At 35.3% G+C, this 15501-nt stretch overlaps 1 protein-coding gene across 1 annotated transcript in view; it reads left to right on the forward strand.

Annotated features, from left to right (window-relative positions):
• NGR-A25 (neuropeptide receptor A25) overlaps positions 1 to 15501 on the forward strand; it is a 145533-nt gene that overhangs the window by 44824 nt on the left and 85208 nt on the right. The window contains exons 4-5 of the mRNA XM_073089441.1: positions 10054 to 10195; positions 14526 to 14629. Of these exons, the coding sequence (XP_072945542.1) occupies positions 10054 to 10195; positions 14526 to 14629 (246 nt within the window). The remainder of the gene's footprint in view (positions 1 to 10053; positions 10196 to 14525; positions 14630 to 15501) is intronic.

Consider the following 15501-nt stretch of genomic DNA (forward strand, 5'->3'; position numbering starts at 1 on the left):
CAACAGTGTTAAGCGCTGTTGTGTGGCGGTTTGAAGGGTACATAAGGGAGACATATTTTTCTGAGGCACTTCAACAAAATACATATGTGAGCTTTGTTTGTAATATACATATATTAGATTAGCTGGCGGCTTAGATATTAATTTACAAAAAATAATGTAATTGGACGTACTATGATTAGGTAACGCGATGTCCAATAAACAAGATTGCCTGATCAAATTTGAATGCCTAGTTAAAGGCTTCTCATAGCCAACGGCTACCTAGCATTTCCAGACAGAATTGCAGGAATTTAGGGAAAAGTTGGAATATATTAATAATGAATACCAAAAGATTAATACTTAAGATAAGATTGCTTATTAACTCTGTTTTAAAGGTTTTGAACGAAGATGAGTTTTTTATAGCCAAAGGTTCTACGTTTTTAGCTTTAAATATTTAGTTGGTAGTTATCCGTAGGGTTTTTCTCTCGGTGGATCTAGATTCTAGACTTCCCCGTTTCTGAACTAATGTTCCGCGGACCATTGATACTCCGGAGTGGCATTAGAAATAGTAATTTAATTACTTACTATTTTTTTTAATTAATAATAAATAATAATCATTTTGATTTATTTTTACTAATGTGACACTTATTTTCGACAGGTTCCTTTCAGTATTTAATGATTTTAAAAAATATAGATTTTATATTGACCTTCCGATTGGTGAACTATGTGTTAAATACGAATCCTACTCTTAAAAATAAAATTTTGCACTAAAGTTACCATATAAAACTAATAGGAAAACTAAGAAACGGTTTTCGAAAAGATATTTCCTAAGGTTAAATAATTTTTGTAATACAATAGCGAGTTACCTATAGTTTATTTAATATATAACGTTGGTTTATTTAATATATAATTGTAAATAAGTTATATGTATAACTAATTCGATGTAAACACCATTTGGTAATTTTCTCATATCACTACATGGATATTAAATTATAATTTAACTACGTATATTAGTGTGGCTGATCTAAGTCAGGGTATCTCAAACTTATAGCGAACCCCTCGTTTTAAATCAACGGCGAACTCTTGCGAAGCCGCTTGAGATAAAAAAAATAATGCGTTTAAAAATAGATTTTTAATGAGGTGTGTGGGCTATTTTGAACACGCTTTTAGTAGCTTGGGAGGTATCTTTGAGCTCAATTTTCACCTATTTCTAGAAGCTTAATAAATTTTAAACTTTGCACACATAAGTATCAAGGACCGATGGAAATGCAATAATTTGATAACAGTTTCCCAATATCCTTATAAGATTGATTAATTTCCCAATTTATCTCATCACAAGTTTAGCTGATTCTAGGCAGACTTTTCTTTTGATTTGGTTAGGAAGTGTATACAATGGTAGCCGCTATTGCGTACATTTTGTAGCGTACCCCAAAGGGTACACAAATTTCACTTTGAGAAACCCTGATCTAAGCTTAATTACTTTAATGTGTAGTAATTTATGTTACCGAGTGAATTGTTATTGCGTTATTATTCAAATTTCTAGTGACCATATGTCATGTTGGACCTAAATTCCTAAAACTTGTTCACAAGCTTTAGGTCTAAAACATATAGGTCCATAAATGATACGCCTTACCGTCGTGACACTTTACGACGTCGCGTCGCGTCAAAACGACGTGTCGTGAAAAATTGGGATGTCGTGAAACCAATAAGCCCTTTGTCTGAAGAAGATGAACAACTAAATAGACTCCTAAATAAAACGCGTAAAAAGCAAAAATTTCATGTGAATGACTTTGAATTCGCCGATGTTAATAATTCCATGTTTTTAAACATGGTAGAACTTCCATGAATCGTTTACAGTGGCAGCCGAATTCTACTTTAAAATAGCGGCGTAATGCAGTTTTAATTATAGTCCGGTATATAGAGGTACTAATATGAATCGTTTCAATTAAGTTCACAGGACTAATGGTTTAATTTTCCCCGAGCAAGATTGCGCAAGAAACCCACCAGCGGTCATCCATCCACCCGACCGCATCCGACGTTATTCAACTTTGTAAAGTTACGAAAGTTACTTGTGTGATGTGCATACCCTTGTGGGTACCCTGTGGGTAACCCTTGTGGGTATGCACACATCATCTATAAAATTAAATATACGAAAAAATAATTTTGGTTTAAGGTCGTCAACATGCATCGTCATATAAATATCAAAAGTAAAATATTCATGAATTCGAATTACCAACAAAAACTTCGTGAAGGTAAATCACATGAATGATTTAGATAGTTTTTTTGTAAAATATTAGGTGTAGTGAAAACAAATTTATTATTTTCACATGACTTTAAAGATATTATTTTATTTGTAGATATTGTTAGGAAATTTGTCTATGCATCTCTCATTATAAACTTCATCTCAAACAATATTTTAATACGATATGTAATAGTTTTGTTTTGTGAAATCACTATTCGCCTAAGGACGAGTTCAAACCACATCAACTGGACCCGTGGCTGACCTCCATAGTTCGGTTTGCACGGTCATTTATGCCGCGTACGTGCAAAATGTGGATTGAACTTCTTCCTGAGGTATTTACCTGAGCGCTATGGCATGGCGCTCTTGAAGAAAGGTGCAAAAAGATTTCTCCTTCAAAGCCGGCGATGTATTTTTGCCTCCTGTGGTGTTGCAAGTGTCCATAGGCGACGGTGACTGCTTTCCTCCATTACCCTTACCAGTTTTCAAAACATCCCACAATTTTACGTTACGTTTACTCAATCCATTAGTCTGTTCCGTTTACTCCAGTAGACTGAGTAAACGTAACAATAAGTAAGTGCTCAAGTCTTTTTTGTCTGCCTCACATGTTCGCAAAAAAGAGAGACAAAACATAAAGCGCCATTTTGTCAATTTAGACATTTAATTTTACGTTACTGACATTATAGTTCTGATACAATCCGCTAGGGGCGCTGATTGGAATTTGTATGGGCAAATACGTAAACAAATACCAAAACATCCATACTTGTCAAAACGTAAAAACTCATGGTAAGGGTACAGGTCGGGCTACCTACCTTTTCGTTAGGTATAACTATAAAAAAACGTTGTAAGAATATATAGCGAGTTTTTAAAAGCTTAAACAATTTTTATTAAACCATCCTTTGATTGAAAAGGATAGCGAGTAAAGAAAAGGGTACTGGTGTTTTTAATAACTTTGTGTAAGAAAGTTGGTTTCAAAACCAATTAATTTCAGCTCAGACTGCATTTACGTTTCGCTCAACGTTCTTAAGATGGCGCACTTAATTATCTGTAATTTCAAAACGTGAGAAAGTTCCAGAAAGCGGGCTTCAATTAAAAGAAGAGTGTACAAAATAGACACTTAAACGAAGCGCCAAAACGGTTGAGAAATTCTCATGTCTACTGAAATTTCACACACCGTTTTTACGAGACATTTTGGAAGCCGTACTGAATTACTTATAAATAAATATTCCCAGAAGCCACTTTATTGAAACCAATTCAGATTTACGTATGCCGTGATATCCGACAACGTCTGTCTACAAGAAATAATCAAATTATAGTTTTAGATTACGGAGAGGCTAAGTTGAAATATGAAATAGGCAATCTTTCAAGAAAAAATGTGTGTAGAAAATAAATAGATAATCTCTTCTGGAAAGTTAAAATTGCATTTGTGTGAAAGACTTTAAGTGCCATTATACATTAAGTAAATAGTTAAGTATATAACTCACGATGTCATTATTATAATATTAGACACTTTTAACAAGAATTTTCTGCTTTGATTTTGATTTTATTGTCGCACCGAAGGCACGGGGTACCAAGGTAGAGTCCGCGCCGAACTGCTAGTCCGCTCCGAATATAGAAACGAGTCGCGTCGCAATAGCAAATTGCAGATATTAGCGGGAGGAAGACAGCGCGGGACCCTCCCGGCACCCGTCCGCTGCCCGCTCTCGCCCACGGGTACATAGCTGCGGTAGTGTGCCCTTACGTTACGGAGTATACTAAACTAAACCTGCGTGCAATATCTTCAGAGCGGACTTGAAGCTTGGCGTGGACTTTAACCGGTTAACAAAAAAATGTAGTTTAAAAAAACTCTTTGAAATCAGTCCATCCAAATGAGTCCGACGATGCTATTAGACAGAAATTAGGTCACATATCAAACTTATTACCTACACACGTGTTTTACGTCGAGGGTTAAAAAGAAAATTCCCATAGAAATAAATAAGGCCCAGTACAAAGGTTCCCAATAACCGTTATTAGCATTATCAATATAGTATCAGTAATCGAAAAAATAGGGATACAATGTAATAAAAATAAGGAATAAGCATTAAAATAAAAAGGGGTAAGACAAATTATTTGTACTTTTCACTCGAAACGCTAATATTCTTGTGTCTATTGTGCAATACCTGTTTATTGGCGACTTTAATCTAAAGATTATTCTTATTCTATTTTCACATTTTAAAAATTAAGCTGAATTTTCCGACACTTCTGCTTCATTCTTTGGTAAAATTAGAATTTTAATGCCATGTGTTTAAAAAAAATATTACATAGTTACATGAACTCGTTTTAGGGTATGTACTTATGTAGCTATATGATTGAAAAAAACATTATTTAATTTGGCGCCGTCCGTCTTGAACGTCAGACCTGCTTTTTTCAGAGGCTATTTACACTTAATAGGTATCTACTTACAATTTGATAGAAAGTAAGTTTATGATTTTCTAAGATGTAAGATGTATGTATGTAAGATAAAGCTTTACAATATTACGAAATAAAAAAATGAGCATGAATCCATTCCTCATCATTACATTTGTTTGGCCGGGGATTGAACCTGGCATGGAGAAACCATTGCCCGACCCGACAACGTAATAAATGTATTACAACAGTGTAATACACGTAACTAGCGGACCTACTCTGTAATTAATGAGAAAACTAACTTAATGACTCCCTAAGCGTCTATGTTCCCTTTTCCGGGAACGAATACATATCCTTTAGGGTATAAATGAGTTCGTGGGCCCCGGAAATGTCAAAGCCTATACTTAGACCCTATATAAAAAGTTATTTAGTCCTTAGGAACATATTAGTGCTTAACGAATATGTAAATTCTATTGCGCAATGGACTTATGTAAAAATAGACCCTTGCCTAACAAATTTTACCTTATATTAAGTATCAACCTCTTTAGCCGGTTCATGTGTGTGGGAGGAGCTTTATTATGATACCTATTTTTGTCTTAAGACGAGCTTACCCGAAATTCGGTAAGAAGTTCTTAGAAATCTTATATAAGTAAATATTGTTTCAATAAGCCTCGCTTCGTGTGTTTTCAGGCTATTAATAATTTTATATAGGGTATTAATCCAAAAGTTAAAGTTAACACTTTATTGAAACTTCGCAAAACGCTTAGAATTTTCCTTCAAACTTCGGGATAAAATCATTCTTATACAGAAATGCAATGTGTCAAAATTTCAAATCAATCCGTTTACTGCTTTCGAGTTTTCCGGAAATTAACATACGTATGCTGATTTTTTATATATATGGCGTAAGGAAACGAAGTATGTGTAACTATTGATGTAGGCACATTAGAAGTTTTACTTCGAAGGTGGTAGAACCCTTTGTGGTTCGACTCCGGCGGCACCACCGCCACACCTATTTCTACCTAATAACAGCAGTGTTAGGCGCTGCTGTGTTCCGGTTTGAAGGGTGTGGTAAGGGAGGCAGACTTTTCCGAGGCGTTCCAGCTTAGTCCTCAGGGGTAGCGGCGCATCTGTGTCCGACCTCAGGTAGGAATATCTAATCCTATCTGGGGTTGATTACAGATGTCCATGGGCGGCAGTAGCCACTTACCATCAGGTGGACTGTATGCTCGTCTGCTACTCCTATATTATAAAAAAAAGGTCCGCAATTCTACCTGATAACAGCAATATTAAGCACTGCTGTGTTTTGCTTAAAAGTATTAGAACCCTTCAAGGTTCTATATTATATCTATTATTATATATATCTATTATTCAAGTAGCCACTTACCATAACGTGGACTACATGTCCACGTTATGGTATGTGGCTACTGCCGCCCATGGACATCTGCAATCAACCCCAGATAGGATTAGATATTCCCACCTGAGGTCGGTCACAGATGCGCCGCTACCCCTGAGGACTAAGCTGGAACGCCTCGGAAAAGTATGTCTCCCTTACCACACCCTTCAAACCGGAACACAGCAGCGCCTAACACTGCTGTTATTAGGTAGAAATAGGTGTGGCGGTGGTGCCGCCGGAGTCGAACCACAAAGGGTTCTACCACCTTCAAATACCCACCTATTTATGAGTTCACTTAAGAAGTTATACTTCTTCGGTGTTATTTATATTTTTTATGTGTTAAAACATATTTTTACTTAGCAAATGATCAGTAGACGAACGGATAGAAGTACTACAAATAAATTATATGTTACATAGGCGCCCGTAACTTCGTCTCGTCCTAAAAATAGACATCTGTTTTCCCAGACGCTAAAAAAAGTATAACTTAAAAAACAAAACCCACTATATATACAGGGTGAATTTTTCAAATAGGCCTTCAGGGCCAAATCCGAAACTATAAGGATTAGCTAAAAAGCTTCCCAGATTTTCATCCTTATAAGCAACACTATCAGATAGTTGAATAACATAGAGGGTGTATTTTTTTTTCAAAATGAACTCGTTCGATTCCCGGCTAGGGAAAAAGTTATTTTAAAAAAGTAATGATGCAGTTTTAGTTTTTATCAAAATCGGCCTCGTAACTCCTTTCAGCATTTTTCGCTAATCCTTATAGTTTCGGATTTGGCCCTGAAGGCTCGTTTGAAAAATTCACACAGTATAAATAAAAAGTAAATATTTGTCTGTTATCTACTTCTAAAATAATACTATTTTGTACTGTAAACACAAATTTCCACGTATTTTCTTTTTGTCCCTTTACTGCTAAAGGAACAGAATAATGAGAATAGTTGAACCAATTATAATTACAATTATATTTACATTACAATTTTCGCTAGTACATAATAATATGTCTCTTTCTCGAAGATACTTTGAAATTGTTGTTTTCTCAAACTTAATAAGAAAAGTAAAGTTTCCTTTCCGTTAGTGTTTTCGTTTCGTAACAAATAATTACTTTATATTAGAGAACTGAAAGTAATTAGTAAAGTAAAGTAAAGAATTCATATGTTTACAGGACTAAATAATTATCAACTTATTTAATCAGTTGCTACCCTTTTAGTCTTCACGAAGCATTTCAGTATTCCAATCCCTTATAGAGGGCGTGAAGTGACGTGTACTATAAATGTACCCTACACTCTGAGGCTCCATAAATAACGGGTAGTAGCTCTAAGCACATCCTTTTCCGACGGGAAATCCCTAGCTATCTCGTTCACTATAGTTAATTACACAGAAGCATCCCATTTATACGGAGTCTAATTAATATGTTATTTTCCAGCTGTTTATATTAATTGCTGTGGTGTGGTGCGTGGTGTAATATTGTATGTACGTTTAAGGTTTTTGAAGGTATACTTCTTGTAGCACATTGCGTGAAAATCAGATGAGAGTGATTTTTAATGAAACTAACATTTATTCCCCTGTAGTATAAGGTCCCTGTAGAATTATTTATAATATTTTTTGGACACTTAAACACTATTACATAGAATGTCTAGACAATTAATTAAACAAAGTTTAGAAGACTAAATACCAACACGTTTTACACCGGTAAACTGTTCATTTGGGATATATAACTTTATTCTTCATCTTAAAATTCAGTTAAGGTCAAATATAGTAATGTGATCTAAAGACCCATGTTGCAATAATTCCTTTTGCCACTTTAGATTTTTATTTAAAACGGTTACCTACATTTATCGCATCATTGTCAACCTTTTGTTTTACTGCTAGGCAAAGGTCTCTTCTCAGAATAATATGTGCAACAGTGCGTACTGAGTAACCACGCTGGCCTTCGAGAACAAATTTTAAGAGCTATTTACAAGCTTACAATGTTTTCCTTCACCGGTAAAACAAGGGATAATCAAATTCCAAAGTTTCCCTTGTTACCAAAAAGAAAAATGGACATTCTCTACGGAAGCACGGAAGCAACAATATTTTTGTGTAACACATCATAAAAGAATTCAGCAGATTCAGCTACAAAAATATTTATTTCCCTAACGGGTTGACAATATCTCAACTCAAGTGGAAAGCGCTAACCCAGCCATAATTGCCTTCGTAACTTGACGCAACCCTGATTTATGGTACAGGCGACAGGCAGCCCTGATATCACTTTACAAACATTTTTCATGACACTAACAATAGATAGTTTCATGTTAGCAATGTCTGACATTGGGGAATTTATTAGATTTTGATTCGGCTGATCTAATATCGATGTTGGGATTTAGTTCTTATAGATGGGTATATAAATTGTAATATTAGACACAAATTGAGTTTGTGTTTCTTTTCTGATGAGCCTGATTGAATATTTAGTTATTTTTAGTCTTTATTAACGCCTGCTATTAATGATCAATGTATACAATTGTTCCTACCAAAGAACGATATCGGATATGAAGAAATTGAAAGAAATACTACACAAAGATAAAATAAATAAATGACTGTTATAATTAAGGTCTAAGTTTAACAATATTATCGGTACAATATTAACTTTAAAAGAGAGAGGAAATCCAAGTAAAAAATACTTACATAAATAATAATGCTAATTAACATTAAGTTTTTTTTAATAATATAGGAGTAGCAGACGATTAGTCCACCTAATGGTACGTTGTTACTGCCGCCTATGGACATATGCAATCAACCCCAGATAGGATTAGATATTCTTACCTGAGGTCGACCACAAATGCGCCGCTACCCCTGACGCCTAAGCTGGAACGCCTCGGAAAAGTATGTCTCCCTTACCAAACCCTTCATACCAGAACTTAGCAGCGCTTGACACTACTTTTAATAGGCAGAAATAGGTAAGGCGGTGGTGCCGCCGGAGTTGAACCACAAACGGTTCTACCACCTCTAGTGTGAAAAACATTTTAAAAAAGTGCTGTCATTTTTTACCATTCTATTTTTGTCGAGTTCGTTTCAGTAGCTAAAATTAGAAAGTTTGTTCACAAAATTATAGATGGCAATCAGCGTATAATTTATTGTTGAAAAACTAAAATTACAACTTTGGTGCGGTGGGTTCGTTATAAGTTCGTCGGGCATTACCTTTTCAATTAGGTTGTCCTAATTTAATACTAATTAGATTAATTTACCTTGGCGACGTGGTTTTTCCAGCTGAAGCTAAGAGGTTTACTATTTTTTTAAATTGATTATAAGAAAAAGTGTATATGTATTACTTAATGTATGCTCGTCAGAAGTTTTACTTCTTTGATGTATTTTATAAAAAAGAAGAATAGTCTGATAGTTACAACGCACAAAAAGTGAAACGATTGATAGCATAAATATCACAAAATGGTTGGAATGTATTATATCATATCGTGTCCTATCCTATTGTATTATCATAGTTGCTAACCATTACTGCATATAATGCGATATTTGCTTGCCCACTTTATGGTGTCGGTTTTAGATATCGGGGTTGTAAACACCCACACTCATCATTTCCCTCTAACGCAAAAAAGAAGTTATACTTCGTCAAAAATATATTTTGTATCATAGCAATTTTGTAGCACCCTGTGGTTTTGTAACAAACGGCGCAACATATTATGTGAACTTGTGCTGTAATAAGTATCAATAAATATGAGAGACAATATATTGATAAAGTCTATACTTTATCATATAAGAAATCTTTACCAGGTCCTGTAACTTTTCTTGCCTATTGGAAAATATGATATCTGTCAAGTGTCTTCCAGCATTGATACAAATTTGCGCCCGATTTTCGACGACTTTACTTAAGATTTCTGCCGACAACACTTCGCATTCCTGGTAATTTAGATCCTGGTAGATTTCTATTACTCAAAATCACTTTTTTTATTCAGTACAAAATTTATTCAAAAACAGAATAGGGTGATTAATTCTGCGCCACCATGTATAAGTGTTTCTAACGCGTACCTAGTACTTACGTGTTCTTTACTTTAATTATTTTTTTCAGATTCCGGCAACATTTCCATGGACTCTGCATTTTGCACGCTGATGGCTTCGTCACCCTTGTTGGAGTTAAGCAGCATCTTCTTCTTCTTCGTGCCCGCTATCCTCATACTATGCCTGTATGTTACTATGGGCATACATATACGGTGAGTAGGTATTGACATAAAGGGCAATGTTTTTTTAGCGTATATATATCTCATTCTTTGGCACACCTTAAAACCCAAATGGATCGACGGATTTTAACATATGAAGTGTCGTTGGATTCGTCTAAATTGTGGAAATGACCTAGACTGTACTTTTTGAGCAGTTTTTTGTTTTTATAATAATTCTCTAGTACTCAGAAACTACTCAGAAAACTGGATATTTTCAGATACCAATCCTGGCGAATCATAGCTTAGAAGACTACACATCTTGAAGAGCAATAAGAACAATATAGAACTTTATGACACTGATTATTTTTTCATGAATCTTTTATTTTGGCGTTACAGCATACTCGTATGATGGGTATCATTAGAAGTTTCATAAGAATTACGGTTACGGAATTTAAGGTGGTAGAACCCTTTGTGGTTCGACTCCGGCGGCACCACCGCCACACCTATTTCTACTTAATAACAGCAGTGTTAGGCGCTGTTGTGTTCCGGTTTGAAGGGTGTGGTAAGGGAGACAGACTTTTCCGAGGCGTTCCAGCTTAGTCCTCAGGGGTAGCGGCGCATCTGTGGCCGACCTCAAGTAGGAATATCCAATCCTATCTGGGGTTGATTACAGATGTCCATGGGCGGCAGTAGCCACTTACTGCATGCTCGTCTGCTACTCTTATATTATAAAAAAAAAACAAAAAAAAATTACGTTACCTGTAATACGAATGCGATTATTACTTACTACTTGTTTTCTACCTGGATATATTTTTGGAATATCAACAAAAGCAATTTTCATTAACTCTGTTAATCCAATGTACCTTCATTATTGGGTTGGTGGCTGGCCTCTTGTCTTGAGGTGGATAGTTAATTTGCTACTTCAGCTTTAAGTACACTAACCCAATTCCGCTATTTTTATATAGCGGAATTCTGCTATTTACGAGCTTGTATCTATACTTCTATACTAATATTATAAAGAGGAAAACTTTGTTTGTTTGTTTGATTGTAATGAAAAGGCTCAAAAACGACAGGACCGATTTTAAAAAAATCTTTCACCATTCGAAAGCTACATTATCCACGAGTAACATAGGCTATATTTTATATGCAATATTTTTGATAAAAAGATTTTGAGGCGGTACAAAGTTTGCCGGGTCAGCTAGTTTTGTATAAACATAAACAAATTTAAAAAAAGAGAAAACGAGAATTATTATTATTAAAAAAAAAGACAAACCCACTGAGTTTCTTACCGGATCTTCTTAGTAGAGGTCGCGTTCCGATCCGGTAGTAGCTTAAGAAAAATATTGTAACTAACAATTTGTAAGGGCTCGTACACAAAACTGCGATGCGACGTCGCATCGTAAAAATCTGCGAGCATCCTCGACGCATCGCAAAAACTTGCGAATTGATTCGCATCGTGCATTCCTGCGATGTTTCGTCACACTTGTTGACGCCATTTTTAGTTCGTTCCGAGACAGCGTGTGGGGAAGATGCACAGACCTGTATTTGTTGGGTGGGAAGACGTATACTTTAATGTAAAAAATGACAAAGTACGACGTTGACTTTTCATATTACTGATTGAGGAACGGGACGCTTTGGGAAACTAAATATAAAATAAATGATATATGATTAATGGATGAACTCAAAATCTTCTTTGTTACTCTTTCCTGTATCTCCTTAGCAAAAACAAAAGTGCACATTTCTTTTTACGATCCATGTCACGACCCAATTTTCAAACTACGTTCCGTACGGAATGGTCATCCTGGGAGAAGCTATGCCGCACGATATCGCATCGCAGCAATTCGTGTCGCAATTTTCTGCGTTGCGAGTTCGCGTCGCGTCGCATCGCAGTTTTGTGTACGAGCCCTAAGTGCCGCCGTTGGCCTATACAAATAAATATATATTTCATTTCATTTCATAGCGGAAAAGGAACAACAAAGTATGTAAAGTAAAAAAAATGAAGCCCTTCCGATCCTCATTTAATATCGTTCAACACCAAAGGTAACGTTTTCTTTTCATGATAACCTCAATTCCGTACTAAATGAGTGAAGGTTACCTTTTGATCGGCAATAGATCCCTTTTTGATGTTTTGCTACCTTTAAATTATATGAGGTATCAAGTTGGGTCGGAGCTTAGGTTTTTGTCACATCGTCAACGAAAAAGCTATGAATTTTCTCCTTCAGAAAAATGTATGGTTAATGATTTACAAGTAGATTATTTTATTTACTTATTTATTCATATTAATTGAGAAAATAACGAGATAGCGGAGAAACATACATTAAATATCAACATAAATACTGTATATATTTTCCAAAAAAAACACAACAATTACTAATTATTTTTGAAAGCTTATTGTTCACGAGCTTAAGTTATTTTTTTAAATTATCGTCTGTTTTGTGACAAGTTTGAGGTACACTTTTTACGTATGACAAAAATCAAGAGCGTTGCAAAAGAGCCGACATACGCAATACTTTGAAGTGAATGAAAAAGAAAACTTTCAAGTTTTAAAAGGCATTAAAATGGTAGTAAAAATCATAAAAAGCTTATGTTAAAGAAGTAACCTATATTTTTAGAAGATTTCCTTCAAAGTAAGCAAACTTGGAATAAGAGAGTTTAACGTTACACGAACCTATATTTGATTATTTGTCTTTGCGGTACATATACATATTTAGTATTTGCCTTTGATGCTCAAAGCCTTGATCTAGCATCAACCTGACCTAACCACTGACCGCACCCAACCCTATTTAGCCTCATAATTCAAATTGTTTACATACATGAATGTCGTGTTACCGCTTATTCGCTAGCACTAGGACAAGTTCCAACCTTCGCGCTAAGAAACATTAACTTGAGCGAACAGTAATCAATCTTCGATGTAATCTTCTGATATTGAAAGTGGACGATATAGTCGTAAATGCTTCGTAAACGATACTGATATTATTTGATTCATAAAATTATATTAGGTGCAAGGTAAGAATAGGAGTGGACGATATACTTGTAAATACCTCGGACGCGATACTGATATTATTCGATTCAATATATCTGTATAGGATGTAAGGTAAGATTTAATGCTATTCTTGGTGGATGATGGATGTATATAGTTGACAGTAAAAATTTACATTCGTAAGAGCTTGGATGCCTCAAGGACCCTTACTTCGTCCAATTGAAGTGAAGTAAAGTGTATTTAATAGTTATTACGTCAATAACATAAAACTATAAATTTTACTGTTTTGGACATTATTATTAGGAAGGTCCGCAACAATTGGCATACCTACGCTAAATTTACGTATCGTGTTAATTTATTTGGAGGTTTTCGTATAATAGTCATTTTGATAAATTGAATAGAAAGTTGTAGAATCACAACTTTCTATTCGATAGACGAGCATGCAGTCCACCTGATGGTAAGTGGCTACTGCCGCCCATGGACATCTGTAATCAACCCCAGATAGGATTAGATATTCCTAACTGAGGTCGGGCACAGATGCGCCGCTACCCCTGAGGACAAAGCTGGAACGCCTCGGAAAAGTCTGTCTCCCTTACCTTAGAAATAGGTGTGGCGGTGGTGTCGCCGGAGTCGAACCACAAAGGGTTCTACCACCTTTACATGTGGTGGTCAACATGCATATAGTGGTATAGGTAGGTATATGTTGTGAAAAATACTTAAGTCTGTGAATACATAAGAAAATGTATTACGGAAACGGATCATTACAAAATACGTTACGATTTAATATTATTTGGGGATTATACACTATATAATATGATATCCATAGAGGTGGACTAAAACAGTAGTGATAGCCTAGTGGTTAAGAAACTCGGTCGAGGGGTTCGAGGTTCAAATCCCAGGCACGCACCTCTGATTTTCAAAAATAATGGTATAAAAAAATATAAATTTATATTAGAAATTAATTATCACTTGCTTAAACGGTGAAGGAAAACATCGTGAGGAAACCTGCATACCTGAGAGATTTATAAAAAAAAATCTCAACGGTTGGTGAAGTCTACCAATACGCACTTGGCCAGCGCGGTGGATTATGGCCTAATCCTTCTCATTATGAGAGGAGACCCGTGCCCAGCAGTGGGACAGTAATGGGTTTGATGATGGACTAAAACATAATAAAACCTGATAGATCTTTAAAATAAAGTTGTCAAACTTTTTTGAAGTCAATCAATCTATACTCAGCAATCATGGTTGACTATGAACTAAAGTTTTATTGCCCCGGCATGGGCCTCATAGAATAAAACCCACTACGGGAGTGGGTTAACAGATTTAGGAAGATGATGCCTATATCTTAGAGTGACGAGGCTACGAAATACATAATTATATATTGTGTTTTTCAACTTGTTGCAGATCAACACGACTTACAAAGAAGACGAAAGTTGGACTTTTGAATGGCCACATCCACGGCGAGACACGACAAGCGAAGTCTCGGAAAGCGATCATCAGAATGTTGGGTAAGTTAATTGTATAATTTCATTTACATCATTAGTTACTTTAATTTTATATTTGTTTTTATTAAAGAAATTCAATTATAATATACTCGTAGTAACACTGACCCGACATGGCGAAGAAGAGTGTCATCCGAAAATTGTCACTACGGTAATAAGTTGTTCGAAAATAGATGTGAAACGTCAATCAATCCAAGATCAGCGTGAAGCGGAAAGTTTTGACAATATTCACTTTGTATTTAATCTTTGGTCTTTACTATTGTATAACTATTCAGTAATTATATTATATCTAAGAGCTATAATGAAAATAGAAAAAACTTGAACTTAAGTAACTAATATCACAAGTACAACAAGTTTGTTAGGTAAAAAATTAATATACTATGCATATAAATAGCAACCTAAGTAAACTAATCAACTTTTGCTTTATTACTATCTGATTAACAAAATAATGTAGATATTAAATTAATTACGCCAGGCTTTCAAAGGTAAGTGCTTTGAAAAATAAGCGAACTTTATATTAAAAGTAAATGTACACAACGTTACCAAACAAATCGTCTTTGTAATTTAGTATTGTTTATTACTTTAAAAGTAAATTACTAAACATTTATTTCAACAAATAATGTAGTAATTAATTCACAATACTATTTTTTTTATAATATAGGAGTAGCAGACGAGCATGCAGTCCACCTGATGGTAAGTGGCTACTGCCGCCCATGGACATCTGTAATCAACCCCAGATAGGATTAAATATGACCTGAGGTCGGCCGCAGATGCGCCGCTACCCCTGAGGACTAAGCTGGAATGCCTCGGAAAAGTATGTCTCCCTTACCACACCCTTCAAAACGGAACACAGCAGCGCCTAACACTGCTGTTATTAG

The sequence above is a fragment of the Epargyreus clarus genome, unplaced genomic scaffold, assembly GCF_041222505.1.
Source record: "Epargyreus clarus isolate Ecla_fem2 unplaced genomic scaffold, WU_Ecla_fem_2.2 ptg000029l, whole genome shotgun sequence".
NCBI classification, from domain to species: domain Eukaryota; kingdom Metazoa; phylum Arthropoda; class Insecta; order Lepidoptera; family Hesperiidae; genus Epargyreus; species Epargyreus clarus.